We start from the raw sequence: 27,778 nt of genomic DNA, 5'->3' as shown, positions 1-27,778 counted from the left end.
TGAAGCATTTAGCTGCCCTTCGTTTATAGCCTGTTGCTGTGAGAAAATACTGTTATTGTAAATGTTCATTTACTGTACCGATTATGCAACAACATTCAACTTTTTGGAAATAGCTTGTGTTTTCTTTAGGAGTCATATCTGAGGAAAAGTGATGGTTTCAAAAAAATTTTTTGTTGGTGTGAAACCTGACTTGACCCACTTCAGAACATCATTGTTCATGTATGCACTTTCAGATCCCCAAATAAATTTGAGATGATGGTTGAATGAAAAGTTGTGAGTATATTTTGATAACCTGAGGATTTCAACACACTCCCTTAGCGGTGGTGTTTGATTAAACAGGAGGGGCCTGGATTAACAATGTATATACACACATCACAAACACCATTTACTAATAACATAATAAACCCAGAGCAAAACTGCTAGATTACACACTACAAAGACTGGAGACACCATGTACTGTGCCACTGTGCCACATGCTGTGCTTTACAAGCATCAGAGCATTTAATGCACATAGATTTACTGTTTGTAGTAGTAATACTCCTAGACCCTGCTCTTCGTATGTGGAAAACCGAATTATCCAGATTATAAAGTTGATGATTTGACATTAATCTGGATTTTTTTGGGATCTTTAAAGCTGGTTTAAAACCCATCTGGAACTGCTGTTAGAGCAAAAAATCCTACGGCCCAAACCTGCAAAAGTGCAGGTTTATTAACAGATCGCCATGAAGAGAGTGAACCACATACGCACATTAAATAATTTTCAAATAGGAATGGCATGCTGTCTTAGATTAACAACAAGTGTTGATATGAATCTGATTTTACATGGAACATGCTGGTAACTACACTTTCTATACAACTCATACAGTATACAACAAAATAAAAATTTGTACACTAAAAAGACAAAAACATGACTTCCCATTGATTGTTTTGCTTTAGGGTGTTTTAGTCTGGTTTGGTTCAATAATGAAAGTTTGGTTAAATAATGAATTTATTATAGGTCTTCTGAAAATGTGACCAAATCTGCTGGCTCAGCAGAAGGATTGGAGATAATCCTCCTTCTTCATTATTCCATTTACTTTCTTTAGAGCAGCAGATCCACTGGCCATCAAAACAGCCCCACAGCATAATACTACCACCACCATGCTTGACAGTAGGTACGGTGTTCTTAGAGTTAAAGGCCTCCCCTTCTCTCCTCCAAAAAACACTGCTGCTCATTGTGGCGAAACAACAAAATTTTTGTTTCAAACGACCACAGAGTTTTCCTCCAGAAGGTTTTTTCTTTGTCCATGTGATCAGCAGCAAACTTCAGTCGAGCTTTAAGGTGAGTCGAGCTTTATTTTGGAGCAAGGGCTTCTTTCTTGCACAGCAGCCTCTAAGCCCATGTTGATGCAAAACACACTTGACTGTGGACACTGACATCTGTCGTCCAGCAGCTTCTAATTCATTGCAGACTTGCTTTTTGGTCGACTCTTGACCATCCTGACCAATTTTCTCCCAGCAGCAGGTGATAGTTCGTGTTTTCTTCCTGATTATGGCAGTGACACAGCTGTGCCATGCCTTGCAATCTGCAAAGTAACTAGTAACTAAAGTAATCAAATAAATGTAGTGGAGTAAAAGTAGCTACAATACTTGCATAGAAGTATAAAGTAGCAGAAAATGGAAATACTCAAGTAAAGTACAAGTATCTCAAAATTGTACTTAAGTACAGTACTTGAGTAAATGTGATTAGTTACATTTCATCACTGCAGATCTATGTAGGTAACATAAAAAAACTGCCTGATTGAGGTTCACACTACAGTTTTATCTTTTTTCTCATTTTTTGTCAACTTGAAATCCTTTGTTGTCACTGGGGCTGAGACAAAATCAAAGTCAAAGAGCAGGACACCAACCACTGACATCAGAATATAAGAGGTACAACCATGTGGTCAAAGATGAAAACTGAAGAGAAGTTGGACTGGTAGAAGCACGTTGTGCCTGGAAAACACACTGACAATCACCAAACACAGCACAGACATGGTCAACAGAGTGAGTCTTACCTTTGAATGAAGCTCTCCTCAGGCCATCAGGCAACTACATCTGTTCATGTTGGTCATGTTCCCAGGCTCAGGGAGCATTTCATGTTCCACCTGCTAATGCCGAGTTAATAATCCATTATTTTTGAAGCATTTTGTCCCGGAAATGGCAGTGAAACAGGTTTTTAATCAGAGAACACGAGTTCACATGGTGAATTAATATGTTGACAGCCGGGCTGAAGCTGCTGAGTTGCCGTTCGCCTTCTCCTCGTAGCTTTCCTCCCGCCATTTTAGTTACGTGAATTAGCATAGAGCTGCTCAGCTTGTCGTCCTGACCCACCGAGCCCCGGTCTCATTTACTGCCTGATATCGTCCACCAGCATCCAGAGGAAATACTTGCTTCAGAGGTTGTCCGTGTCCCAGTGTTTTCACCGAATAACAAGTAAACATATGGGGACTTTTCGAGCTCTGTTGAGGAGACATTTAGCTAGGTTACAGACTCTGAGCGGCCCAACCATTAGACAGTGGTGGTATTTAAAAAAAGTTGCATATTTGGTGAAAATAAAAAAAGGACAGGGCAGGTGAGCGTCTCGGAAACAGTTTAAGAGATTTTACATCAATGTCGGACGTTTGTAAAGTAATAAACTCCGGCCTGAACCTGAGCGCAGGTGAATTCAGGTTGAATCCGAAATCCAAGAGAGCCAGTTTCCTCCTCGTGCATTAGCGGCTGTTTTTCCATTTAATTCTGCAAAATGTTGAAATATTGTGGGTTTGTGTCCTTATTTTTTAATTAAATAGATATCTACTGTTGAACTGGCTTATACATTTTAAGCTAATCATTGTTTAAACAAAAAAATAACAAGATTTTTCATTAACATACAAGAACTACACTTCCCATGAGACTTTGCTCAACTTCAGTTTGGAGTTTCTGTACCGTTCAGACGATTCTTTGTTTTTTATGCCTTTTAAAAAATAGTATTTCATCTAATGATGAATAAGGGTAGTTGCTTGTAAACCATGTTCTGCTCGTCTGGGACCACAAGAGGGAGGCCACTTACAACAACCCCAATAATACCCAGTACTTCAGTTGGAGATTTGATCAAAGAGTTGTCATAACATTTGCGAATCTTTTTTTTTCTTTTTTCGTGTTTCATCATGCATATTTGTCACTAACATCAAGACTTAATTCTACAGGATTAAAGTGCTCCAATTAATCCTAATTTGGAACAGCCACAAACTATTTATTGTCGTTTTCCTCCTATTCATGGAGCGAGAAGTAGGAGTGTCCGAGGATCCTTGAAGGCAGCAGCGGTCAGTCACACCTGGTGTTGATCGTGTGGTGATGGCGCTGGTTTATTAGAGACGGTCCTGTGGAGGAGGAGCAGCTTCAGACATCTCCCCTCAGTCACTGTGTGGACAGCTGATCTCAAACATGAAGCAGTCAGGACTGTTTGTGGTGTTTCTGCTCCTCTGTGTTGACCGGAGAAGCTCCGGCTCTCATCCCAAACCTTCCTGCCGGTACCCTCCATCTCAGTGGTGTCGATCTCTGGAGATAGCGATAGAGTGCAGGGTGAGTAGAAGAAACACACTGGGGCACATCTACAGTCAGTGGAGGCATGTCGGTCATTAAACATGTTGGGTCACTACAAAAAATGCTTAAATATTCACTTTAATGGTGAACACAAACAAAACTCAAGACAATAACTTTATTTTTTGTTACTGGGTGAAAATGTGGAACAAAACGAATGAAATAAAAGTTTAAAATTTGAAAAGGATTCTATCCTTTACCAGATTATTTGCAGGTATTTCTTAATTATTGCTTCAAATGTTATTGAAATGGTAGAAATATTAAGTGTGCAACTGCAAAATATTAAAATATGTTTTTATTGTTATTTTCCATTTTGTCAGCTGTGGCCTACTTTTCAGATGCATTTTGACATATTAATCTTAAATCTTATCTTATTTTCAATATCTGAAATCACCTAAACAGTTTACCAACTCTTCCAGAAGAAATGGGGAAACACTGATTGTTGTTTAATATTAATGAGTGCAATAATGTTAATATAATTGAGCATCCTAGTCCGAAAACAGGAAATGTTGAGTTCAAGGTCTCCCTGGGTTTAAATGAGAGTCATGCTTCAGAAATTGAACGCCAGTGGTTCTTCATGTGACCGGCGGAGTGGCTCTAAGGTCAAACACTGAATCAGTTTAAACTGAAAGGCTGGAAAATAAACGGTACACAGAGTGCTTTATGTTCATTGTTGAGCTCCAGACTTTATAATCAGGCTTTTATTGATTAATTAGGTGTCATGCTGCAACTCCGCATGTACGTGAACTATACTTAAGTCTGCTTTTATCTGAAGAGTAAAAATGTAGAAAATGCCTGCAGTGATATCTTTAAAAAAGCCTATTTTACACCCACAAAACTCAGTTTACAAGAGAAAGAAACAAAGAGAAAGCTGTAATCAGTCAATCTTTTCTTTTGTAGACTAACCTGTTGGATTCATCATCCCCCTAAACAGGATCTACTCCACTCTTACTTTCATTAGTGTGTGGGAAAAAAATTGCCCCCCTTCTTAATGGCATACTTGTAAAATGAGTCAGTATTATGTTTTCATCTGTGACATTATTTCACAAATTTTAACCAGTTAACTAATTTAAATGTCATTTTCTATTTTCTTTTTTACCAAACTTTTAAAATGTAACTACACTAACAATAAAACTAAGAGAATTTACCATTTTTTTTTTTTTTTTTTTTTTTGACAAACTGGGTCATAGGTACACCAGTGCTTATGTTTTTATTAAATATGTATTCTTTTAGTAATTTTCATTGATTAAAAGTCATGACTGAATAAACAAACTGACCTTTAAGGACGACACAGGTTCATACTGTTTTACTTTGTTTGTATGTGGCAGACCCTGCCACCTTTTTCTAGCTTCAAACAGTGTTCTGGGGAACTTATTTTCCTCTGAGAACAGCTTGTTTATTCAGTTATGGAAAAAATAAATATTTCTGAGTTTTATTATTACCTCATTAATATTGTAAATATTAAAATTGATATTAAAAAGAGTTTGAATCTCTTCTTAAAAACTACATTGGGCCCCTTTTTTAAGAAGATACACAGGTTGTGCAAAGGTAGAAACTGCAGTCGAAATGCAGAAACAAAAGGTTTTTGGTTTTATTAATGTTTTTGATTTAACTTGGAAAGAAGTGTCTCTTTTTCTAAAGTTGTGGCCAACACAGCGAGCACGGTTGCAGGCGTAAAACAAACATATGCAGGGCACTTTAGTTTTTTAAGGGCAGCATGCAGGGCTCATATATCTGTATTTCTTTTTTTATAAACTTGAATTTTAACATATTTTGGCACAAGTTACTGTCTTGTTTTGGGTTTTGTTTCAGGTTCAGAAGCAGTGTATGGAGGTGAATGCCACTGGACCGAACAAGTCTGTTCCTCCAGTTTCTGTCACTCTGTACTATGAGAGTCTGTGTCCAGCCTGCAGAGTCTTCATCAGCCAGCAGCTCTTCCCCACCTGGACCATTCTGAACGACATCATGACCGTCACTCTGGTCCCCTACGGCAACGCTAAGGTACACTGAACCTCGTTAAAGTGTCTGAAAGTGGAGAGAAGATTTCATGTTATCATTTCAACAGGAATATTGCTCTCCAGTTAATTATATAAATATCACAATATCACCTTCCTTCTGTTGTAGGAGCTTCCATCAGCAAACTCTCCCTTCACCTGTCAGCACGGAGAGCCTGAATGCAGAGGAAACATGATCGAGGTTTGATCACCTGTTCTGCAGCTCTGTCACGTTTTATTAACACAGAAACACAATGACTTTAGATTGACTGCTGCTGTTCCTCAGGCCTGTATCATCCATCTCACGGGACACTCAGCATTTCAGATCATCCACTGCATGGAGTCTGCTGCAAATGTTCTCAACGCTGCGCAACCTGTGAGTATCTACAGAAAAAACAATAGATTGTATCTCATCTGCATAGTTTTGGCCGTGAATCTCATTTTCATAATGAAGCAGAAATGGATAAAGAAAATACAGAAAGAAAATAAGTTTGAGATAACTGATGGAAGAAAATGCAAAGGGAGATGAGAAAAATACATTTAACACAGAAAAAAATTATAAATGAAAAGGAAAATTAAATGGGAAAATAAACACTTGAGTTGATACAAAGGTAAATAAAAACAGAGGCAAGTGACAACAGAAATATTAATTTGTCACATTTTATATATTAAATAATGCCTACACTCATTTCCAATATTGTTTTTGTTGTATTTAATGGCATTAATTTATTCATTAACCATTTATTTCTTTGATTTTTGGAAGTTTGTCCTCCATAAAAGACTCCTGTTATGACTTGAGTCAAAAGTATTCAGGAGGAAAACCAGTCGTATGAGCTGTGTGAAGTGGAAAGTGTTTGGTATAAATTCCGATGATTTAAAGAAAGTCAATGTTCCACTAAATGGCCCCCAAAAAAAAAGCAAAAAAATTCTTGCCTTCAGATGAGTAAAAAGTGTTTAATTTGTACTTTTACGTATTTTAACTTTGTCACAAAGTCTGAAAAAAAGTCAGATAGATTACCGTATTGATTATTTATTCAAATTTTTCCAGCGCTTTTTAAAATTTTTTTTTTTTTTTTTTTACTTTTTAAGCAACACAAAACATACCAAAAATGCAGGAGCAGTAGGTAAAACTTAAAAAAGCATCAGGACAAACATCTGAGGTGTAACCGTGAACCAACAGTTATGAGGTGTGCAGAGTTAAACGATTTTAAAAACAGACTCTGGATGTGTTTTGTTGCTGACGTCCTGTCCTGTCATCTCAGTGTCTCCAGCTGTACGCTCCCTCTGTCTCCTGGTCCACTGTTGACTCCTGTGTGAGGGGAGGTCTAGGAAAACAGCTGATGCACGACAACGCCGCCATGACCAGAGCCCTGAAGCCCGCCCACACACACGTGCCCTGGGTCACCTTCAATGGGGTAAACACTGAAGGCACTCTGGATAAACGGTGTTACAAAGAAGTGATAAAGAGTTCTAATTATGGCTTTTTTTTTTTTTTTTTTTTTTTTTATGAAAAAGGCCAAATTATGAATTTGTAAAGTCCAAAGCCTTGCAGCAGTGGAGGAAGTATTGAGATCTTTTAGCCAAGTAAAATTACTAATACCACTCTGTAAAAATACTTTGTTACAAGTCTTGCATTGAAAATGTTACTTTAGTAAAAGTATATAAGTATTATCAGGATAATGTACTTAAAGTATTAAAAGTGAAAAGTTAAACGTCCCCAGTGACTGTTTTACCATTATATCATCAGATTATCAATACTTGCATGATTTTTCTTTAAAACATTTTTTTGGACTGCACCTAATTATCATCATTATCGATGAATCTGCTGATTGTTTTCTCCATTCATTTTAGTTTTTGGTTTGTAAAAATTCCCCAAAAAGTGAGAAATGCAATAGGACACCTTCATGATGCTTCTTTTGTTAAACAACTAGTACAAAATTATTAGAAAACAATACAATTATTAAAATAATTTAGAGGAAAAACAGCAGATCCTCAGATTTGAGAAGCTGGAAGCAAGAAATGTTTTACATGAGAAAAAATTGCTTAACGGATTATTAAAATATTTGCCAAAAAATTGTCGTTTCAGCGCTACCTGTTTATTTTCTATATATTTATGTGCAGAACTCTTAATTTATCAAGTAACTAAAGCTGTTGAATAAATGTAGTGCCGTTAAAAACAGACGGTGTTTGCATGAGAAGAAAGGACTCGAGTACAAGTACCTTAAATCTGTACAGCACTTGAGTAAATGAATTTAGTGACATTACACCACTGTTGAGTTGTACAGAGACCATTTTAACCATTTCCACTACATTTTCAAAGAAAATCTTGTTGCTAAAATTGTGATTAATTAACTGAACAAATATTTGGACTCAGCTATGATATATTTTGGGGTGAGCTGAAAAACAGTCTTGATGGTGCTGATTAAAAGTTGAAAAGTAAAGAAGAAACTAAATGTAAATGATCTCGGGTTCATCATGAAAAATGTAGTTTGGGATTAAACTCTCCGTCTGACATGATGTTGAATAAACGCTGTTACTGATCAAAAATCAAACTGTTGTTTCAGGAATACACAGAAGAGAAGGAGGACAAGGCGATGTCGTCTCTTTTCCATTTGGTTTGCCAACTTTACAAGGTGACCACTTCAATGTTTCTTCTTTTCTTTCTTGTTACTGAAACTCTACTTTGGGATATTTGAGTAATCAGTAATGGTATAAATACAGGTGAAGGACTTTGGAGAATCCCAAAATAATATTATTTAATTAAAGGAAGGAAGCCTGGGGGAGAGGAAACTTATATCAGAATCTCAACATAATAGTTAAAAAAAAAAATAGATCATATATGTATATTGTGTATATTTGTCACTTAGTCTGATGTTTCAGTACAGTAACATCATCTTCACCTGTGACTGAAGTGATTGTGTTTCTGAATATGTGTGATGTGACTGTTTCTGTGTGTTTTTTGTGTTTTCAGGGGGTGAAGCCTCCAGCCTGCACTGGAGCCCCGGTCAGACTGAACAGAGGCTTCTGCTGAACAACTTTAACCTGCAGGAAAACAACTAAATATAACATACATACAATAGTGTACCAAATATCTCCATAAAAACCATACTAACATGCATGTGAAATCATACAGTAAATGTTTGTGTCTTTTGAAGTGTAATAAATCCGTCTTGTCTTGCATAAAAAATTTTGATTGGGTTTTTAAAATGTAAATAAAGTCAAAGAAAGAACAAACACAACCAGTCTGATAAATTTCCATATAATTTATTGGCATTTTCCACTTAAAACACCCTGAACTCCCAAGACTCTTTTGGCTTAAAATAAGGAACAAAAATATAGTTATTTTCTTTGACAAAACATTGGAGTGGCAGATGTATACATACTCGTAAAGTATACTTGATTTTTAGGCTCCAGAACATAAAATCAAATGTCCTATGTTACAGTACTTTGTCTCAACAGACACGTTTTAAAGAATAAATATCCTTTATAGAAGTTCGCACAACACAGAGAGGCTGAGAAAACGAGACAGCGTGAACATTAATGGTGGCAGTATCAGCGCGACACGATAACGGAGCGAGAGCAGGAACTCTGCTGCTCGTTAACACATTTAACACTGTATGGCACTGATGTCTTCCTGTAAAGAGCCACAGCTCTGTGTTTAACATGCTGCTGTGACGCCTCAGATCACCGAGCTGCAGACGGTATATTCAGCTGACTGGAAACTGTTAAATCGACTGTTAAAGTGACGCGTTTTCTTATTTCAAGTTTTATTCATGTTAAGCTTAGTCGTGTTCATGGTCTTCCTTCCTCACTGACTCTCACCATTACCTCAAATTAAATTACGTTTGAAAATCTTTGAAACATTGGGGATAATGTAAGTACACAGCTCAACAAAATTTTTAACAAGGTTACTACTGTAAGATGTTTTCATGGTGGCTGTCGCTGCTAGTGGGCTTTGGTGTTTTCCAGACTAACTGGAAATGTATGAAGTCATCACTCGATCAAAACTAACAGATTGTGTTTACAATGGAGTGGATCACTGCTGTGTTTTAGCTATCACTCAGAGGGAAGCACAGAGTTTGATTTAGATAAAACATTTTTAAAGATTTTTACTTTTTAGTTTGCTTTTTTTGCTTTAAATTGTACTGTACTGTTGTATTGTTAAGAACATACTTTCTGAAAACATTGATAATTCAAACAACTATTGGACATACGACTAGGAACTTTGACTGGCTGTTTCTGTTATAGTTATTAATGCCTGTCGCCAGGTGGGATAAATCATTAAATTAAAACACTATTTATGGCAGAGTATGAGGAGAGAAGCAATTCTGTATTCTGGTGGTATGGCACTAAAATAAGGTTTCACCATTGTCATCTACATCCTGCAAACGGTATTAAATGTCAGATCAAGATCTTTATTACAGGACGTGTTGGTGCTCGTACCACTTTTGTCTACAGGGGGCGCCACAATCAACACAAAGTGAAAATTACTTGTAGCAGCATTAAGAAGCCGAAGGTGTAATGATTTTTTAATGACTGTTGCTTCATATTTTTTAATATAATACAAAGTCCAGCTGTATGAACTCCTTTATCTCAATTCTAGTCAAACTAATGTGAAGAAATGTGCTTTTTAACCAGTGTTAAGCAAGTATTATAACAGCAGACAGCAGCAGGGTTATTGGGTCCATGGGACTGGTAGTTGAACAGGCGGTGAAATATTCAGAGACATTTGGTACCAAAACCTAAATAATAAAAGTTTAAATCTAGCTAGGCTGCTTTCTTAACAATACAATAAAAAAAAGTGTTTAATGTAAAACAAAAATAACAGTGATGGTTTTGCTGTTTTTAGACCTTAAGGTTTGTTGCTGGAGTGATGCTGAAGAAAAGGCCACAAGGGTCAGAAAACAGAAGGGATCATCAGCTTTCAAGGCAATCTGCCCTCTAGATTCTGACATTTCTTCTTTTTAACTTCTACTTTTGCCTGTTGAAAGAGGTAACGTCTCAACACGTCTGAATAAACAACACATTAGAAAACTCAAGCTGCTGAGGATTACATGGCGTTTTCATCGTGGGGTTTTGAGGGATTTTGACACTAGAAATCTCAACATAACGCGTAATCAACAAAACTCGGCGTCATGTTTAACATTTAACTTAATCTCTCAGATTATCACAACAAATATTTCTATAGTCAAAATGACCACAGAATGATTACGAGGACAGAACCAGAATATTGCCCCTGTCTTTAAGAATAGTTTTCTATTTGTATCCGGATTCTTTGTGATTCCTACTTTTCCAGTTTTCCAGAACTGCAGCTCAAACGATTCTCTGAGTCTCTGCATGTTAAAAACAGCGTAATGGTCCTTTAACATTCGGCTCCAACCACTCCTATCACATGTAAGGCTGATCAATAAAGCTTACTAGCTGAGTTAATGAAATACTGTTAGACTAGTGTTTTCTACAACTGCCTGACCAGGAAGTGCATTGTTTCTTGTGTAGTGCTCGTTTGCTTCCTGGTCTTTCTACCTCGGTGACGGCGACATTAAACATTGCTCTACACTGAATGTGGACAGAAAGAGTCCTGAACTCCTGAAACTACACACATTCTCAAGTCTCAGCTGTCTGATTAGGAAAGAGCTGAACAGACTGATCATAAGTTGCACAAAATCTAGTAAATTGTCTGCTTTAAATACTGTTTACATGTATCATTCGTAAAAACTAACACTATAAAGTCAATGACTCTGATACAATCATCAGGTTAAAATCTCTAGTGTAAAAATGTACAGCATCGTAGGCTGGCAGGTGTTTGTGTGTTTTCAACACTTATGGCACACAGTTATCCCCGTCGAGCACTAACTACCAAATAAGACTGAAAACCTGATGGGACACAATCTGTTGAGTCTGAACTACAGGTGATTCATTTCTGTCAGAAACTGTGCTCCTTCTGATCTTCTGATCTGGAATTATAAGAAAAAGGATATAACTTTACATTTAAAATAACAAAATCAGCCTTAGACATCATCAAAATTGTTATTTTAAACATCAGTATCAGCCCAGAATCTCTTTCTTCTACAACTGCTTAATAGTGTTGCTTAAAGCCTCTGCGCTACTTTGAGCCTTTGGACATAAAAACTGATTGTAGCCAACATTTGCAGTTATAAATCTGACTTTAAAAAGAAAGTGCAGCCCAGGTGGATCCATTTTTAAGTTGACAGAGTTGTTTGTTTTTTTTACTGGTTAACAATAAAAACTTTGAACTCATACCTCATGAAAGGGAGGTGCAAATACTTCACTAAAGAAGTCAGAAGGAGTCTTATAATTCCAACAGTATCTGACCACCAGGAGGTTGTGAATTTTGGTGTCCGTCTAATCCTCTGAAGTTATTTTCCTGCCTGGCCTTCTGGTACCTCGAGTCAGATGTCCTGTGCTGTGTTGGTGTGATCAGTAGGCCTACAGCGGGTGAAGCCCTTTGTGTGACTGAATAGAAGAGCTGAAGGGCAGAGACGGTAAAGTGCTACTGCGGACCGGAGGCACCCTGATAATAAAAAATGCTTTTCAAGCACATAAACACAGACGAGACCAGCAAATGTACAACAACAGAACAATGACACCGTTTCAAATCATCTCAGGTAAAAAAATAAACTCATTATACAGGTGGTGTCTTTTTGTATATTCAACAGGTGAGACTGGGCTACAGTCTTCTTCAGTGTTCAATCTCTGCGCTGCTACAAGCTGGTTTAAATATATATTATTTCATTGCTTCAGTTGCCAAATTTTCTCTTAAAGGGATTTAATTAACTGTAGAGACACGCAGGTTAAACAAAGTCTCAGGTGTCTCTGGTTTGGAGGTAAATCAAACAGGACAAACAGTTTGGGGTCGGGGGTATCCACTACATCCATGCTACATTAGATTTATGTTTCTCTTCATACCCTGAGGTTTAGGTCCATCGATTCTCTTGCTTCAAATCTACATTGTGTATTTGGTAAAATGATTCATCTCTCACATCATTCTTAAGCAAAGAAATCATTCGCACTTATTCCAACCGGACTCTATCTCTATCTAAAATGAAAACTATGGTGCAAAATAATTTCCAAGACCCTGTCGAACCACAGCGATCCTCGCTCGCTGCTCATGTCTGAATGTCTCAAACAGTTATTTTGGAGGAAGACATTTCCTTTACCTTTTGTTCTCGTTAAGTGCTTCACGCCTTCACTCCACTCTTCTTCCCAGTTAAAATGCAGCAGTCTTTGTCTGGGACGCTCCGAACTGAAGCTACAACGAAGCAGGACGGGACATGAAGGCCAATCAGGCACCCAAAGAGAGGCTAAAACAATTTGTCTCGTTAATATAGAAAATAAAACAGTTCTCCAGAGAGGGTGTCTCCAGTGTAAAGGGACTGTAGTGACTTTACAGACTTTATTGGTGAAGGCCTGCCCTGCCTCCGTCTCACTACATTCAGCACTCGTGTCTCTCAGGCAGGGCAGGTTGTGCTGGTTGTTACGTGCCCATACGCAGGCAGGCCACCCCGTCGCCCTCCTGGCTCAGTTCTGTGTCCCTGTCGGCGCCCTCCAGCGTCCTGTGGGGGCTCCGCACCGACATGGCAGCCAGATTCAGGGTCCGAGACGGGTGAGGCGAGGGTGGACGGTACCTGCTGGTGCTGCGGCGGGGGTCTGGAGACAAGGAGGGGGAGGAGGAATCCTGGTGTCGCTCCCCGCCTGAATGGGGCTCCTCCTCTAGGGGGCTCTCCAGGTCCGACTCCACCTCCAACTCCTCCTCATCCTCCTCTTCCTCCTCCAGAGTGAGTTCAAACTGGAACTTGTCCCCTCCTCCTCCTCCTCCTGAAGGGATGGCTCCTCCTGCTCCAACAGCTTCTCCTCCTGAACCAAGCTCTGCATGGTGCTCCTCCGGGCTGGAGGGCGACGGACTGCGGGGGATCATGCTTTGGTACCACTCCCTGTTGTCCTCCAGCGTGTCCAGGATGTCCTGGGCATCAGGGTGCACCAAGTCGGCCCAGGTCTCCCACAGAGGGTGGACAATGTAGTCGATAAAGCCCACCTAGTCATAGAAACAACATAAATAAATAGTATGAGAGGAGTGAAATATGAAACTTGATAATAAGGGTATCACAATTTCGATTATAAAATCGGAAATTGATCGAAATGAGACTTCAATTGCAACAATCGAAATCAAGTGCAGCAACGACCCTGTCAACCTTCCTGCTGGATTTTGGTGTCGTTTATCTCTGTAGATTTATCTGCTTCTGTCCTCTGCTGTCTGTCCTTGCTGGAGTTTGTCACATTAAGAGGGGCTTCATGGTGCATTCAGGTGCATGTCTTAAACTCTGGGCCTTACCTGGGTTTTCTCTATAGAGGCGTTGTGTTTGTCACACATGGGACTAATCTCCATGCCCTTGTCCCGCTCTCGGTCTCCCTGGGTGAAGAACTCCACCATGATGCGGTCCGTCCACTGTCGGTAAAGCTCCAGCGGTTTGGTCGGGTTGCTCAGGTCGGCACAGTGGACCATGTTCTGCAGAACCTGGAGGAGAGATAATCAGTCAGACACACTTCAGGCTGGTTTTCCTTTGTCAGATATGCCCTGTTTTCAAAAACTCACCAACAATAACTTAGAAAAGGTGGCAATAACTTGAGGAATGTAAGTAGAATTCCATTTATTACAGATATAACTTGACCCAGTTCTGATTCTGCTAAAACACAGTGAAGAATAGTCCACAACTCTGTCGAGGTGCAGTTACTGCTAAATGTCCAGCAGGCAGCAGCACCTTTACACTAACTGACTCAGTTTGTTGTGAATGAAAAAAAAACATGCTGCTGCCAATGCCCGAGATCTGCTGCTTACTAAATACTGCTCACTTTTAATTCAAAAGACTTGAAGTTTAAAACTGACTCCATTCACTGATGGTGCACCTTAAAATCAGACTGAACTGCATAAGTGAACAGAGATTGTACACATACAATATTTTTTGTAACACCATGGACTTTGATGTAATATGTATATTCTGATATTCAGTACCAGCTGGGGCATTCTCACCTGGATGCGGTCAGAGTAGTTGTCCAGCAGCAGAACTCCCAGACTAGTCACCTTCTTGGTCTCAACCATCGTCTTCATGTCAGCCAAGAAGTTCATGTGTTTGGACATATCTGTGGCTAGCACCTGATGAGGACGACAACCGCACAAACAGAGACTCAACATCTTCAGTAACTCTGTTTCAATGACACATTATTCTGTCTTCTTTTCTATATTTCTAAAGACAATTGTGGCCTAACGGTTCTGCAGGCTTTTTAATGGTTATTGGCGCGTTGTGAAAGATGAAGTAAATGTCGATATGAAACAATATACTGTATTTCTTTTAGAGTTTCTATGAGATGGTGTGGGCCGACAGTTTGTGTTTATTAGTCCTTGCGCCTGTGTAAAAGTTTTAACCATTGCAGTCTTTTTTTGGTCTGAGGTTATTCAGTTTCTTTCTTTTTAAATCATGCAGATTTTAAAACACACTACACACAAGCTACAAGAAGAGCAATTAAAAAAATCCTGTCTAGTTTAGGAATTACAATTATTCTGAAAGATCTTGAACTCATAATGTAGTTACTTTTATATACTTTATATTGCTGCAGGGAATCCTATTTTTCCTATTTTGTTTGCTCCATCCAGGTGTAAATGACCATCAACTGTAACTGTTTTCTAATGGATATACTGCATGGTGACCAGCCCTTTCAAAGTAGGCCATGACTAGATACTTAACTAAACCATAATGGGAAACCACACTGTAACGCGACAGCTCAGGTACAGTATGGCTGGATATCAATACAGGGTTTAAAAAATGTAGCAGTTCTCACCATATCGATCACCATCTTGCGGAGGGAGTCTTTCTGTTTCTTGCTGAGGTTTTGGAAGATGTCACAGTTGTCTTCTTGGAGCAGTTTGAAGCCCACAGCGAGGTGGTGATTCTCCAGCACCGAGGCATCGTTGTACATCAGCGCCAGCTCTGAACCTGCACAGATGTAGGATGAAATTCCTTATACTGTACAACTGGAAAACTCAAACAAAATTCTAGGTAATTAGTATCCTAAATAATTGCTGCTCACTCTAATAAAATGACTCAGACCAAGCTCAGGTGCAGCTTAGTAAAAAGAGACAACATTTAGATTTTTAGAATGTACTTAGGTAATCTGTATTTTCTCATTTTATTTAAAAAACAGCATTTTTCTTCAGATTATTCCTCAGGTCTACATATGTTGATGTTTTTGTTCTGAAGCCTGTTGTGGTATTTGTACACAGAGACAAAGAGGAACTTACTGGTGTTTATTAGGAACTGGTTGGTGACTCCTGGGTGGTCGACATCATGGATGGCACTAGCAAACAGAGCAGCCATAATCTCCAGGTCTGTGAACACTGCCTGGGATAAACAAAGAACAGGAAACAATTTAACTCAACCAACACAGTGATATTATATTGTATCTGTGACTTATTTTGAACAAAAAGTATCTCTCTAAGTGCTCTAACCACTCTGAGACCTGACTACTGAAGCTGCATATCAAAATCTATGAAACTTATCATGTGTAATGTAACCATAAGCTACAACAGCAGTTTCCTCGGCTCACCTCCAAAGCAGGGGTGGACAGGAGGACGTGGGTGGACTGCACCACATCAGCTGCATGAAGGTTGTTGTGATAAGCTACGTCTGCATGGTAGTGGTCCTCCAAGGTCATCATGAAGGTGACAAAGGTGTCGTTTGGGATCTTAAAGGTTTTTAGAAGGTCTCGCTCCTGGCAGGGTGAGGATGATGAAGAGCAGGGAAACAGAGTCACATCAATCACAAATTACAGTTTGTCTCTTCTGTGGTGTTGATTTAAATGACACAACCAGCAGATTCATCTTTAATCCAAACTGGGCGGTCAAAGCGTAAAATGCAGAAGCACTTCACAGTGACAGGAACTTCATTACTGCAATTACTACTTTTTTATAATGATGTCTTATTTGTTTGTGGATGTTCAAACTTCTCATGTGAAAAAGTGAATTCATAACTTCAATTTTTTTATTTGTGAGGTAAGCAGACTTTCATCGGAGGGATCTTCCTACCTGGAAGACAGAGTACATGATCACCGTCAGAGGTCGGTTTCCGGAAAATTCTGCTATCTTGAATATATCCAGACCCCAACGGTTAATGTCCTCAATCTCCTGGAGAAGCAAAACAGAACATCTATAAGACACAGTGTGTTAATGTGTGTGTGTTTCTGTCTGTGTTTGACTGTGTGTGGACCCACCTTGGCCAACATACTCTCTTGTGGCGTGCTGACTCCAAAGCGAGGGATGCAGGCGGGTGCTAAGCTGGGGCTCTGTATCACCTTTTTCACACCACTGATCTGTGACATCGGCCTCTTCTTCTTCTCCTTCTCCTTAGGAGCCTGAGACAGGATCTCCACGTCATGTTGTTTCTCTGCAATGTGTACAAACAGACGTGGACGCATACTGTGAAATGTCTGTCTTCAAGTGATTTCAAACATTCAGACTTGATATTTTACTTGATTACTCTAACTTTGCTGCATTGTCAACGTGATCGTGTCAGAGTCAAGCTGTTATCCACAAGGTTCTAATTCTCTGTCCATCACTTATTATCAGTTATCCTTTATTTTTACACTATATTCATTTATTTTTACTAAAAAGAACCTGAAAGCACCATGTCAACTGATGTTACCAAACCTGACCCACACCCAAACAACTAACTATTTTTCCGAATGGGTTAAAGTTAAATCATATATCACATAAAGCATATGAGGATTTATAGTTATTAAACACATAGTATGGTACGATTCTTCTCTAGCAATTGAACAACCTGAAACAATATCTTGCCTCAATGTTCTTCAGCTTCAGTGGACAACGATTTTAAAGCTTATGTCATGTCTGGCTGCTAACATGACAGGATTACAATTAATACTTTCTAACTCTAACCAGTATCAGAAAACTTTCATGGAGAAGACATACAGCTCGTAAACTGTGTGTAACAACAAGAAACCTGTCTTCTCCAAACGTACATTATGGAGGAATCAAATGACAAAAAGCACAAGCTATAAATGAGTAACTGGACTCATCTCACACCAACTGATCACATCTGAAACTGTCTATTTGTACATCATTTCAGCTGAGCTAAGACAATCTAAAGGCTAAATGTAAATCTGTTCACAAGTAAAAACAGGTGTCACATGTAGATCCCGTCTGTAAAACACGAATCCATCTAAATGTTACATATATACGAAAATAGATACAGAAAATAAGTCGTGTTCACTGTATTAACACAACAATGCTTCTGGGTGAGAGTGCATTTTTGCTTCTTCTCAGTCAGAATCTGTGTTAAGGACCTTGTGAATGACTAAACTTTGATTTGCTCCTGTAGATCATCATTTTTTGATCACTAAATAAGGGAGATCATGCCTATTGAGGTAGTGTATAAAGTATGTAATCTAACTGCCAAGTAAAACAGGAATGTATTCAGGTATAATTAAATAAGCCAATAAGTATACTGTAAAGCTATATCGTCACAGCACACTGGACTATATACATGAACGGACTGTATAGCAGTAGGTACAGAATACCAGTAGTAGAACGCTAAGGATGATGGGTAAAACCAGGTTGTCAGCCTTGTCTTGAGCACAATGACAAAGTGCTTCTCATGTTTTTCCAAATGTGAGTTTGAAAAGGCTTCATCACATCTACAGGTTAACCCTCAGTGGAGCTTTTAAACAAAAAACAAGACAGCATCGACATCATCTCCATATGATCTGTTGACACAAAGGTGCTGCCCCAGCAGAAACGATAGTGTTGAAAATGACTCATCCGTATTTGTACAAACCAAGGAAATAATGATCCCATTGTGACATCACAGACTGTCTGCTTCACTTCACGTCCACAGATCATCCTCAGTATTTTACATCCACGTTTTCTATTCGAACAGCAGGAATGATTTCCTCAACAACATCCAGATCTGAGCCCAGATACAAACACATGCCACCATAAGGATGTAGAGCGGCGACCTGAGTGGCAGCATCACACGAAGAGCTGTCTGGCCTTCCTCACCTCTCTCACAGTGCCTCCTCTTCCTCACACCCAAAACCATGGTGTTCATTTCCAAACGCAGCCGGGCTCAACGCCGAGGCACTCATATCAAAACGGCATCCGATTGACAGCTCCATCCTCGTTGGGCTGGACCTCCATCCCCCCGGCAGGGCTGTTGAAGACTGAGCCTCCTATTGATGCAACACGCCGTCTAATAATATTGCACCCTGTTGCTACGACAACACCACACAATGTGTCCGGGAATGCTGTCGCCGCGCCTCCTTCTAGTTTAGGGAAGGAAAAATCCTCACCTTCTCCATCCATCCCTATTAACAAACAGTCCTCCCCTAGTCTCTTCATATTTTCTCTTAAATATTCCTCCCTCTTTATTTCAAATACTGAAATTCTCCTCTTCCTCTTTCTTTATAAATCAGCCAGTTTCACTTTCTTTCCTGCAAAAACAACCTCTTCCCACTCCCTTTAAAAAAAGCTTCTATTTAACTTCTCCTTCTTTCTTTATCATCCATTTTTCAGTTTTTTTAACTTTCAATCCTCTTCAGTCTCATCCTTTTAAATATTCTTCTGCTAAAAACTTCTCCCCTTCTCTGCTCCAATAATACAGAATCATTCAAGACTTCCTTTCCTTTCCCCATCTCATATACACCATGCCGGATGACACATATCATTCACATTAGTTGAACAGCAGCTTATTGTTTAAAACTCATGTAATACGACTGACAGCAGAACAGTCAATAAAGCCTGATGATGGAATTATGCAAGCTGTCATGCAGCACCAGAGATACAGACTTCACCGACATGTTTGAGATATTACTAAATATATTTGAAGATATTTTGTCATCCACACCATTTACATTAATGTGCGTAAACTAAATATAACATACCTCTCAGTATATGGCAATATAATACAACAGCACCATAAAGTTAACATCTTTCTGAAACAGTTTCAACAAAAACTGAAAATCATTACTTCTATGAATGCACAATTATTTTGCAAGACTGTTGTATTAGTCCACATCAGTTTTAGCAAAGAAATGGTTTAAATAATTTTTCATTTAATGCAGAGGTCTTCTGTGTTCAATAGCTGTCCCTTCCACAAAGTGGGGGTTGTTTCATTCATTTACTTCAGGTTTTGAAACTCACCTAGGAAGGTGTTGGCGATGAACTCTGACACCTGATTCCCTGAGCGGCTTGTCTCTGAGAGCTGCGTCAGCTCACGGTTTAGCATCCTCTTAAACTGTGTAGACACAACAAAAACACAGACAGAAGTGTCGTTATTCCTGGGGCCTGTTTCAGAAAGCAGGTTTAACAACAGTGAGTTTAATCCTGAACTCTGAGTTGACTAAGCCTGAGATGAGATGGGAAACTCAAAGATTTTTGGTTCCAGAAAAGCTGATCCAAATTAGTTCTTAAATCTTATCAAAGTCACTGAAATGCTGTTAAAACATGCGCAGACTGCACAGCCTATTTCAAAAACTCGCTTTCAGACATTCTGCAGCTGCACCATGATCAGGCTCACGCAGAGATGTTAACATATCTCTAATATTAGGAATCATGTTCCATCTGTGTGACATATATATATAAACACAGATGAAATGGTCTGGAATGTCATGTCTCCATCATTCTCTGTGGTATATTCAGTGGTTCATTCCCTAATCTTGTCATTGATATGTAAACATTGTTCTCATCCTATGAGTTAACTGTTCCATATCATAGATTTCAGTCAGAATTTTTAGCCATTCGTCTTGTGTTGGAGGCCCTAGGGAGTATTACTACAAAACATGTGTGTATTACAATTATAAGTGCAGTTATCCTGTGCAATTGTCCTTCCCGCACATACCTGTATGAGAAAAGTGAATAGAGTGTATATATTTATCATTATTTTTTCTACTTTATTTTTTATTTCAGTCTTGTTTTGTATTGTTTCATTTTTCATTTTTCATCATTCAATCAATTTCCCCCTCTGTGTTTGACTCAGCTGCTGTGGTTTGAAAGTTAAAAAACATTTGGGGGCACTCCGCACTTTTATTTCTGTCTATAAAGCCTACAGTCCATGTTCACCCCTTTTGAAATGCAATAATGTTTTTCTAATATGTACTTTCTTTGCTTAAAATACAAGAAGACAAGTTTTAATAGCTAACTGTGTTGTCTGTTTGCAGACACCAGGGAGAAATCTGCACTGCTGGTTGTAAAGAAAAACACTGATGCCAAAAAGTTTTCAAAAAACAAAAGTGTTCCCCCACTCATTCGAGTTTTATCGCAGCGGTAGCTTCCACACTGATTATGTAACAGCTCTGGCATGAGGTGGCTGAGGGAGGAGGGAGGGGGTCGGTGAGAGAGAGAGAGTGATGCTGCAGTGGTCACACGGTTACTATGTGACACACATATGGACACACAAAAACAACATCAACTGAAATGTGTCTGTTCATCAACTGTTTACTTCTCCTGTAGCTTCCCAACACCTCCCTCTATCATGCTTTTACTCAGGTCTTCTACACACACACACACTCAAATGTTTACAAATGACGTGCAAGATATACCTGCTGCTGTAAACCAACCTCTTAGAAATCTGTTATATGTGAAAAAAACACGACACCTTTTTTTCTCTATTTCTCATACACACACACACTCATACATATACATGGAAAGAGACACAGAATCTCAACATTCAGCCTGTTTGAAGATCAAGTCCTGAGTCAGATCCGACAGGCAGCCTCACTCAGCATTCAGCCCCCTGCAAAGCCTGGACTGCTGATCAATACATCCCAGTGTAAACAAGACAAGCCAGCAGTGCTCCCCGTCGCTCACCTGTCTGAGTCTCCAGCAGAGACAAGCGCAGAGAGCCGACACGCGCATGTCAACCCACGCATGTTGATGTTAGAGGTAAATCCAAACCGACAAGGAGACAAGTTTGCTTGCTTAGTGACGGGCTGAAATCTGCTCACTCAGCTCTGATCCACGCTTGAAGATGAAAGGAGTCCGTTTGGAAATAAAAGTTCCCACAGTCCCATGTGCTGTCCTTGAGGTGAAGGGGAGGGGGTGGGTTGGAGGGGAAGGGTGAGGTGGGTTGAGGTGGGGGAGGCTGGGGATGTGGTCTACCATCGGGGGAGAAAGGGTGTGACTGCAGTCGCCAATCCAACTACTGTCACGCACTGTCAATGAGAAACATAAAGAGGGAGAGGGAGCGGGAGAGCGAGAGCGAGAGGCTGTGAGGAACCCCCCCTCCCCCGCCCTGCATGCAGTTCCCCCTTCTCTGTCCAATCAGATTCATCTGCCTTCAGGGGCTGGGTGGAGGACAGGGATTTGATTGGATGGAGGCAGGCTGAGTTTAGCCGCCAGACGGTGAAAAGAAGCAGGAAAGAGGGAGGTGAGGAGGCGCTGATTAACTCTTTCAGTGGAGGAAGACGCCATTCATGAACCCGAGCAGTCACACTGCAGCTGCCTGGGTCCCAACATCTGAGTAGTTCCCCTCATATGTGACTCAGATCTGATGTTTTCCAACAAGGAGAAAGCTGAGAGGAATTGCAATTTGTCGGCGCTGCTCTGGACACCAGACAGGAGCTACAAATGTGACCTGCTTAACATTCATACTTGAAAGCTAAAATGAAAATTACTCCCAAAACATTTGACACTGATTCTGTCCCCTGCTGCTAAAGCAAATGCAGTTTTGTTTCTGTGATTTCCTGTTTTATTTTGAAGTTTTGCCCTCATGCCTCATGTATTGCTTTTCAGTTCCTCCTTTTGTGTGATTTCTCGCCCCTTTTCTGTGTTCACCTGTGTCTTGTTTGTCAATCAGCACTGTGTGTATATAGTTTGTGTGCTCCCTGGTGTCTCTGTCAGTTTGTCCTGTGTGATTTACCTGAGCTGTGTCTTCCTGTGTCACCCAGTGTCACCCGGTGTCACCCTGTGGAATATTTCTCTTTTTTCGCTCCTTGTATTTTTACTGATTTGTACTTTGCTTTTGGTTATACTTTGTTAAGCGTTTGTTTTAAGTCTTCGTATTTTTTGGTGTTTGCACTTCTTGATTTTAGATTATTCAGCTTTTTGTTAAATAAAGCTTGCCTTTTTTTTGTTCTTAATCCTGCCTGCCTCCTGGTGTTTATGCATTTGGATCAACAATATTTTTGCCTGAAACGTAATAACAGCTTCAATATAACTTCAAATTTAAATGATTTCTTTTTTAATTTACAGCTGCCTTGACAGTTATTCAGCTATATAAATAAAAAATAAAAGTATGTACTGTATGTGTGTGGGTGTCTGATGAGAGGAAGGGAGAGGAAGTGTCGATTACTAGAGAAAGACAGAATGTGTGGCATCTGAAAAGAAGTCTTTTGGAGCCAAGCCAGGCACTCAAAGAAAATGTATCAAAAGAGGAAGGAAATATTTATAAACATTTTATTATAGGGGCTAAATTATTTAAACTCCAGTCATTAAAGAAGCCAAGATGTCCTGGCCACCAAGTCTTCAGTGGTGCTCCAAAGTTCTCTTTTTCCTGTATTCCAAGAACACCTGACACTGTACGACAGAGATCAACCACTCTTCTTCTTTTTTCTGTCATCTCACCTTATTGGATGCCATCTCGCTGACTGAGTGTCTCGTCTGCAGCGTCTCCAGCTGGTCCAGACACCAGTCCAGCTCCTCCAGCGTCTCCACTGCCAGCTTCTGGTAGGGCTCCTCTGAATGGTCAGAGGTTACAAATACATATGTTAGAGGTCTGTTGTGGGACTGCTATGAAAACAGCCACATGTCAAATTTTGAAGAGCGATTCAGAGGAGTGGGATTGCTCTTGTTAATCGCTGTTTCTTGGGGTACTAACTGAGAAGTTTTGGAAGAGCTTGTCATGGTGCGAATGTTGAAGTGATCTGTTTAACACCATGTTTGTATTTTCACTCATCAATATCATCTTTTACATAGCATTTCATATTTGGTAATGGCTGATTTAAAAAAAAAACACTTAAACTTGCACCATTTTCACAATATTTTCATGGAAAAAAAAACATGAAAGTATTTGCAGTTATGATGTGATATATCTCAGACTGTCCCAGCATAAAGTAATGGTAACACTGACCTGTAAGACATGGTTTACACATGGATGGCTGGTTGCTGCTCGCTGGCCGCCTGGAACAGGGAACAGATGAGGTTGTTAGTAGAATGAGAAGAACACAGACAGTTAGTCACCCAGTCTGTTTTCTTGTTCTTACTTGTTTCCCACACGATCTTGCAGATGTGTCAGAGCAGCAAAGTTACTCCTCACTGTTCTGAGACTGGCAAGAACCTGAAAGGGGGAAAAGAGAGGGGTGAGTTTTGTAGTCGTATGAATAGGTCTGGATGGAGACACCTGAGACATGCAGGGGCAGAAGCCTCACCTTGAACTATTTATGCTTTGATTTGCTCAGCTGACCCTTTTGGAAGTTTCACTGAATCACATTTTGAAATTTTTTGAGCAGAGGAACAGACACCACTTTGCCTTGAAAACATAAAAAGCTACTCCCCAGTTAATTGAACATTTTTTAACTTCAAGTCTGATGGCAGTAATACAGCTGTTCAAGGTGGGGTTTGTTATTTGGAGAAAGATGGGCGTTCAAGTTCAACGTGATTTCTCTCATGGATGTGCTCTGCTGCAGATTGAACATGCTCAATCAGCTGAAAAGCTGCCGATAAGTAGTATATAGACAATAGTGCCAATGGTGTGGGACACAAGGCAACCAGAGGGTCCACGGATACCGACAGCCCCAACATCGGCCCAAAAACGTTAAGCTTGGGACAAACCTGAAGAGTTGGCATGTGGTCTTGTTCTGCTTTTGAATGCCAATAAATATTATAGCTGTTTCTACTGTTTCATTATAGGAAATGATTTTTAAATGTCTTACTACAGTTTTTGGTCTTGCCTGATCTCAAGCATGCTGTGATAATATGGCAGGTAAATGAGTTTAATATCCAACTGCAGGTAGACCAAACGAAACTGTAGACATTAGTTTGGATATATAACATGTACACAGACTGTGCTAACGGACAAATGCTAAAGAGCACACATACAGTACACACACCAAGCTGTTTGGTACAAAGAGAATGTGTGTGGGTGTTTTCTGTGAAAACTGAACCATCACCCTATTTCTCAAAGTGGTGAGTAAGGGCCAGTGAGGAGCAATGTGAGTTGTCTGGACGAACCAGACACTTTTAGTTTGATTGGAAATACTGAACATTTGAATGTAATCTGTCCCTGAAAAAGACAAGTGCTCGATGGTGCTACCCACTGCTACTGAACAATATGGTACAGTAGAAAACTCAGAGAACCAGGGTTACACAAGTAACCTAAAACTTGCGTAACCCTGGTTCTCCGAGTAGCATGAGTGAGTGTCTCACAACCGGAACGACTTCGGCATGACCTCCTCAGAAGCTCCTACTGCATTCTGCCAGCCAGGATTGGATGGAGCAAGGCACATCAGTCATGGAGGGTGGAGCCCCCCCCTATAAAAAGAGCTTGACACTGCGCTGCCAGTCATTTAAAAACATTCACCTCTTCCTCGCTACGAAAGAGCAAGGAGGGTGGTCTGGTGAGACACTCATATTGGGAAAATACTGACTCCCAGCATGTTGATGAAGGTTCTCAGTCATCCAGATCATGGTAATTCAATCATTGGTAAGTGCTGTATCTTAGGCAACTAGACTTGTTTCAGTTTCTTGAAGATGTTGAAGATGTGAGCCCGGGTGTGAATGGTTGTTAAACTGTCTGGGGAGGGAACTCAGTACTGCATTGTAGGTGGGTGATAAGTAATGTCTTAGGCCACCTCCTCTGTTTCAAAGATCACCATTCCAGTTTGACATAGATGGATTCCTTTACTCCTCTTTCAAACCATCTGTCTTCTCTGGCTAAGATGTTTACATTGTTGTCCTCAAAGGAATGATTTCTCTGGATCTTTTAGAGGTTTTGACAAAGGTCCAGTTTCGTTAGCCACAGGCTTTAAGTGCTCCCCTGATGTGTTTCGGTTCCTTTCTCCTTCCCCTCTGACTTAGTGGGCACGGTCTCAGCCCGATGGTTTAGGGTTCTGATGACCCCCAGCTTGTGCTCCAGTGGGAGATGAGAGTCAAACAGCAAGTATTGATCTGTGTGTGTAGGTTTTCTGTACACCTCAATGTTGAGCCTTCCATCTCCTTCAATGTGTACTGCACAGTCCAAGAAGGGCAGACTGTCTCCTCTGACATCTTACCATGTGAACTTTCACTTCCATTGCTCTGATTTTGACCCAGGTGTTGTCCACATACCTGAACCAGTGGCTAGGAGCAGTTCCTGCGAAGGTAATCACGGCTCTGCTCTCAACTTCTTCCATGAGGAGTACTGATTACTATGTAGAGTACCCAGATTGCTGGGCAGAGGTTACCTGGTGACCAACTGTCCTGAGAGTTAGACATACTCTGGTCTAGCCACACTAAGCACCGAATGGGCTAATGGAGGGGCTGAAACATCAAGCTTGTAGAGTTTAGCAAAGGTGTGTGGCTGCAGCACAAATCTCCTGAATGGAGATCCCCTTAAAAAGGGCCCACGAGGTGGCGAGGCCCCTGGTAGACTGTGCATGCAGTCACTCTGGAGTCTGCAAACCCTTAGAGCTATAGCCTAAAGCAATCCACAATCCAGTGAGAGCGATTCTTTGCCCAAGACACATAAAGTTGGTGACTTTTCCCACAGCACTTAGTTTTGTCAATGTAGATGCCTAACGCCCGCACTGGACACAACATAAGACATAAGTAATGTAATATGTAACCGCTGATGCTCCTCTGAGGAGAACGGCAGGGGATAAAAGGACACCAGGTCAACTAAGGAACATGACCCCAACACCTTAGGCATAAAGGCAGGGTTAGGCTGTAGACTAACTCTTGCATTCCCAGAAGAGAACTTTGTGCACGCTAAAAGAGCATGAATCTTACCCACTCATTTAGCTGAAGCGAGAGACAGCAACAAGGATGTCTTTAAAGTCACCATTTTCAGCTTTACCTGCTCCAGTGGCTCAAAAGGTGGGGCCAAAAGGGCATCCAAAACAGTGGGTAGGTCCCAGGACGGATCGAAGGGTTAAGAAGACCGGAAGCCTATGGTGTGTGCCCCTCATGAAGCAGCAAACCAAGGGATGCTGCCCTGTGGCTTTTACCTCAAAACCAATGTGTCTGAGGGAGAGCCTTTCTCTGCCACAGACCCTATTGGAGCCAATGCCCTGGGTGGAGCCTGGGGGGCTGACCAGAGACCTTGTTTCTCCATATCCTCGCAGTCACGCATGGAGCTGCCAGCCACAAGATGCTTCTCTCTGTATGGCTTGTTACGCCAAGAGACAACAAATTCCTCCAGCAGTTCTGGAGAAATCGGGAGTTGTTTGCCTGTCCTCTTCACTTTAGGCAGCTTTTTCCCGTCATAACGAGACCTCGTAGCTTCAGCCTAGCCTCCAGCCATTGGATTTTGAGCTTGGCAGCTGGTTGCACACATTCTGCAAGTCCTAGTCCAATATTGGGGAAGACTATTCTTCGTCACCCGCCGTAACTGCCATTGAGGGATGACGTTCTGCAACTCGGCCCAAAAGTGCAAGTGAAGAGTCGTTGTCATCATCCTCATCTGAAATGAGGAGACCATCCGAAACCCCACCCACCATTACATCCAGATATTCCACCGAGCCCATTGCTAAGTCAGGACCGGCTTAGTCCTGAGGCAGTGGGTCGATGAGGTCAAGTTGATCCCCCCAGCTAGGCAACGTTGCTGTTCCAGCTTCGAGTGTCACTGGCTCAGCCAGCCCCATCGGCTCCTGAGCTGTTACAGTGGAAGTCATAACTGGGTCCCCGCTGGACAAATTCGTCTGACGAGCCAGATGGCAATGGAGCACTTTGAGGGAGAACCAGCTACAATGTGAGCACTCCTCCGTGGACTCAAAGGCACCTTGGGCATGTTTCAGGCTGAGACACATCACACACATTTGGTGAGTATCCCTGCTTGAAATTTTATTCCCACAAGGACCTCTGTTTTCGTGGGGACATTAGCAGCAGCCATGGTCACTAGCAGAGCTAATTAGCTATGAAGCTAATGGTATGCTGTACCTGTTAATGTTCTTATGCTAATCTGGTG

The 27,778-nt window shown here is 40.6% G+C and overlaps 2 protein-coding genes across 2 annotated transcripts in view; one reads left to right on the top strand and one right to left on the bottom strand.

Moving 5' to 3' along the window:
• The first annotated feature begins 3,266 nt into the window (after nt 1-3,266).
• Nucleotides 3,267-8,833, top strand: ifi30b (IFI30 lysosomal thiol reductase b). Its single transcript, XM_073477032.1, has 7 exons — nt 3,267-3,582; nt 5,413-5,601; nt 5,725-5,796; nt 5,881-5,970; nt 6,857-7,009; nt 8,159-8,227; nt 8,566-8,833. The coding sequence occupies exons 1-7, from the start codon at nt 3,445-3,447 to the stop codon at nt 8,623-8,625; spliced, it is 771 nt and encodes a 256-aa protein (XP_073333133.1). The 5' UTR covers nt 3,267-3,444; the 3' UTR covers nt 8,626-8,833.
• A 9-nt stretch (nt 8,834-8,842) lies between these two features.
• LOC141005230 (3',5'-cyclic-AMP phosphodiesterase 4C-like) overlaps nt 8,843-27,778 on the bottom strand; it is a 41,133-nt gene continuing 22,197 nt past the window's right edge. The window contains exons 4-15 of the mRNA XM_073477031.1: nt 23,880-23,953; nt 23,747-23,796; nt 23,242-23,354; nt 19,822-19,915; nt 16,875-17,047; nt 16,690-16,788; nt 16,212-16,376; nt 15,907-16,006; nt 15,447-15,601; nt 14,641-14,763; nt 13,945-14,127; nt 8,843-13,647 (exon numbers count right to left, since the gene is read on the bottom strand). Of these exons, the coding sequence (XP_073333132.1) occupies nt 13,090-13,647; nt 13,945-14,127; nt 14,641-14,763; nt 15,447-15,601; nt 15,907-16,006; nt 16,212-16,376; nt 16,690-16,788; nt 16,875-17,047; nt 19,822-19,915; nt 23,242-23,354; nt 23,747-23,796; nt 23,880-23,953 (1,887 nt within the window). The 3' untranslated portion in view covers nt 8,843-13,089. The remainder of the gene's footprint in view (nt 13,648-13,944; nt 14,128-14,640; nt 14,764-15,446; nt 15,602-15,906; nt 16,007-16,211; nt 16,377-16,689; nt 16,789-16,874; nt 17,048-19,821; nt 19,916-23,241; nt 23,355-23,746; nt 23,797-23,879; nt 23,954-27,778) is intronic.

This window comes from Pagrus major, chromosome 11, assembly GCF_040436345.1.
Source record: "Pagrus major chromosome 11, Pma_NU_1.0".
Classification (NCBI taxonomy): domain Eukaryota; kingdom Metazoa; phylum Chordata; class Actinopteri; order Spariformes; family Sparidae; genus Pagrus; species Pagrus major.
The sequence above is the reverse complement of the archived record's forward strand: the minus strand, read 5'-3'. Positions and strand labels throughout refer to the sequence as shown.

Bases quoted from the DNA above. Each gene is read 5' to 3' on its own strand.
- ifi30b (XM_073477032.1), top strand. From the start codon at position 3,445: ATGAAGCAGTCAGGACTGTTTGTGGTGTTTCTGCTCCTCTGTGTTGAC. The intron at 5,797-5,880 runs GTTTGATCACCT...GCTGTTCCTCAG, and splicing joins GCAGAGGAAACATGATCGAG to GCCTGTATCATCCATCTCAC. The intron at 8,228-8,565 runs GTGACCACTTCA...TTGTGTTTTCAG, and splicing joins TGGTTTGCCAACTTTACAAG to GGGGTGAAGCCTCCAGCCTG.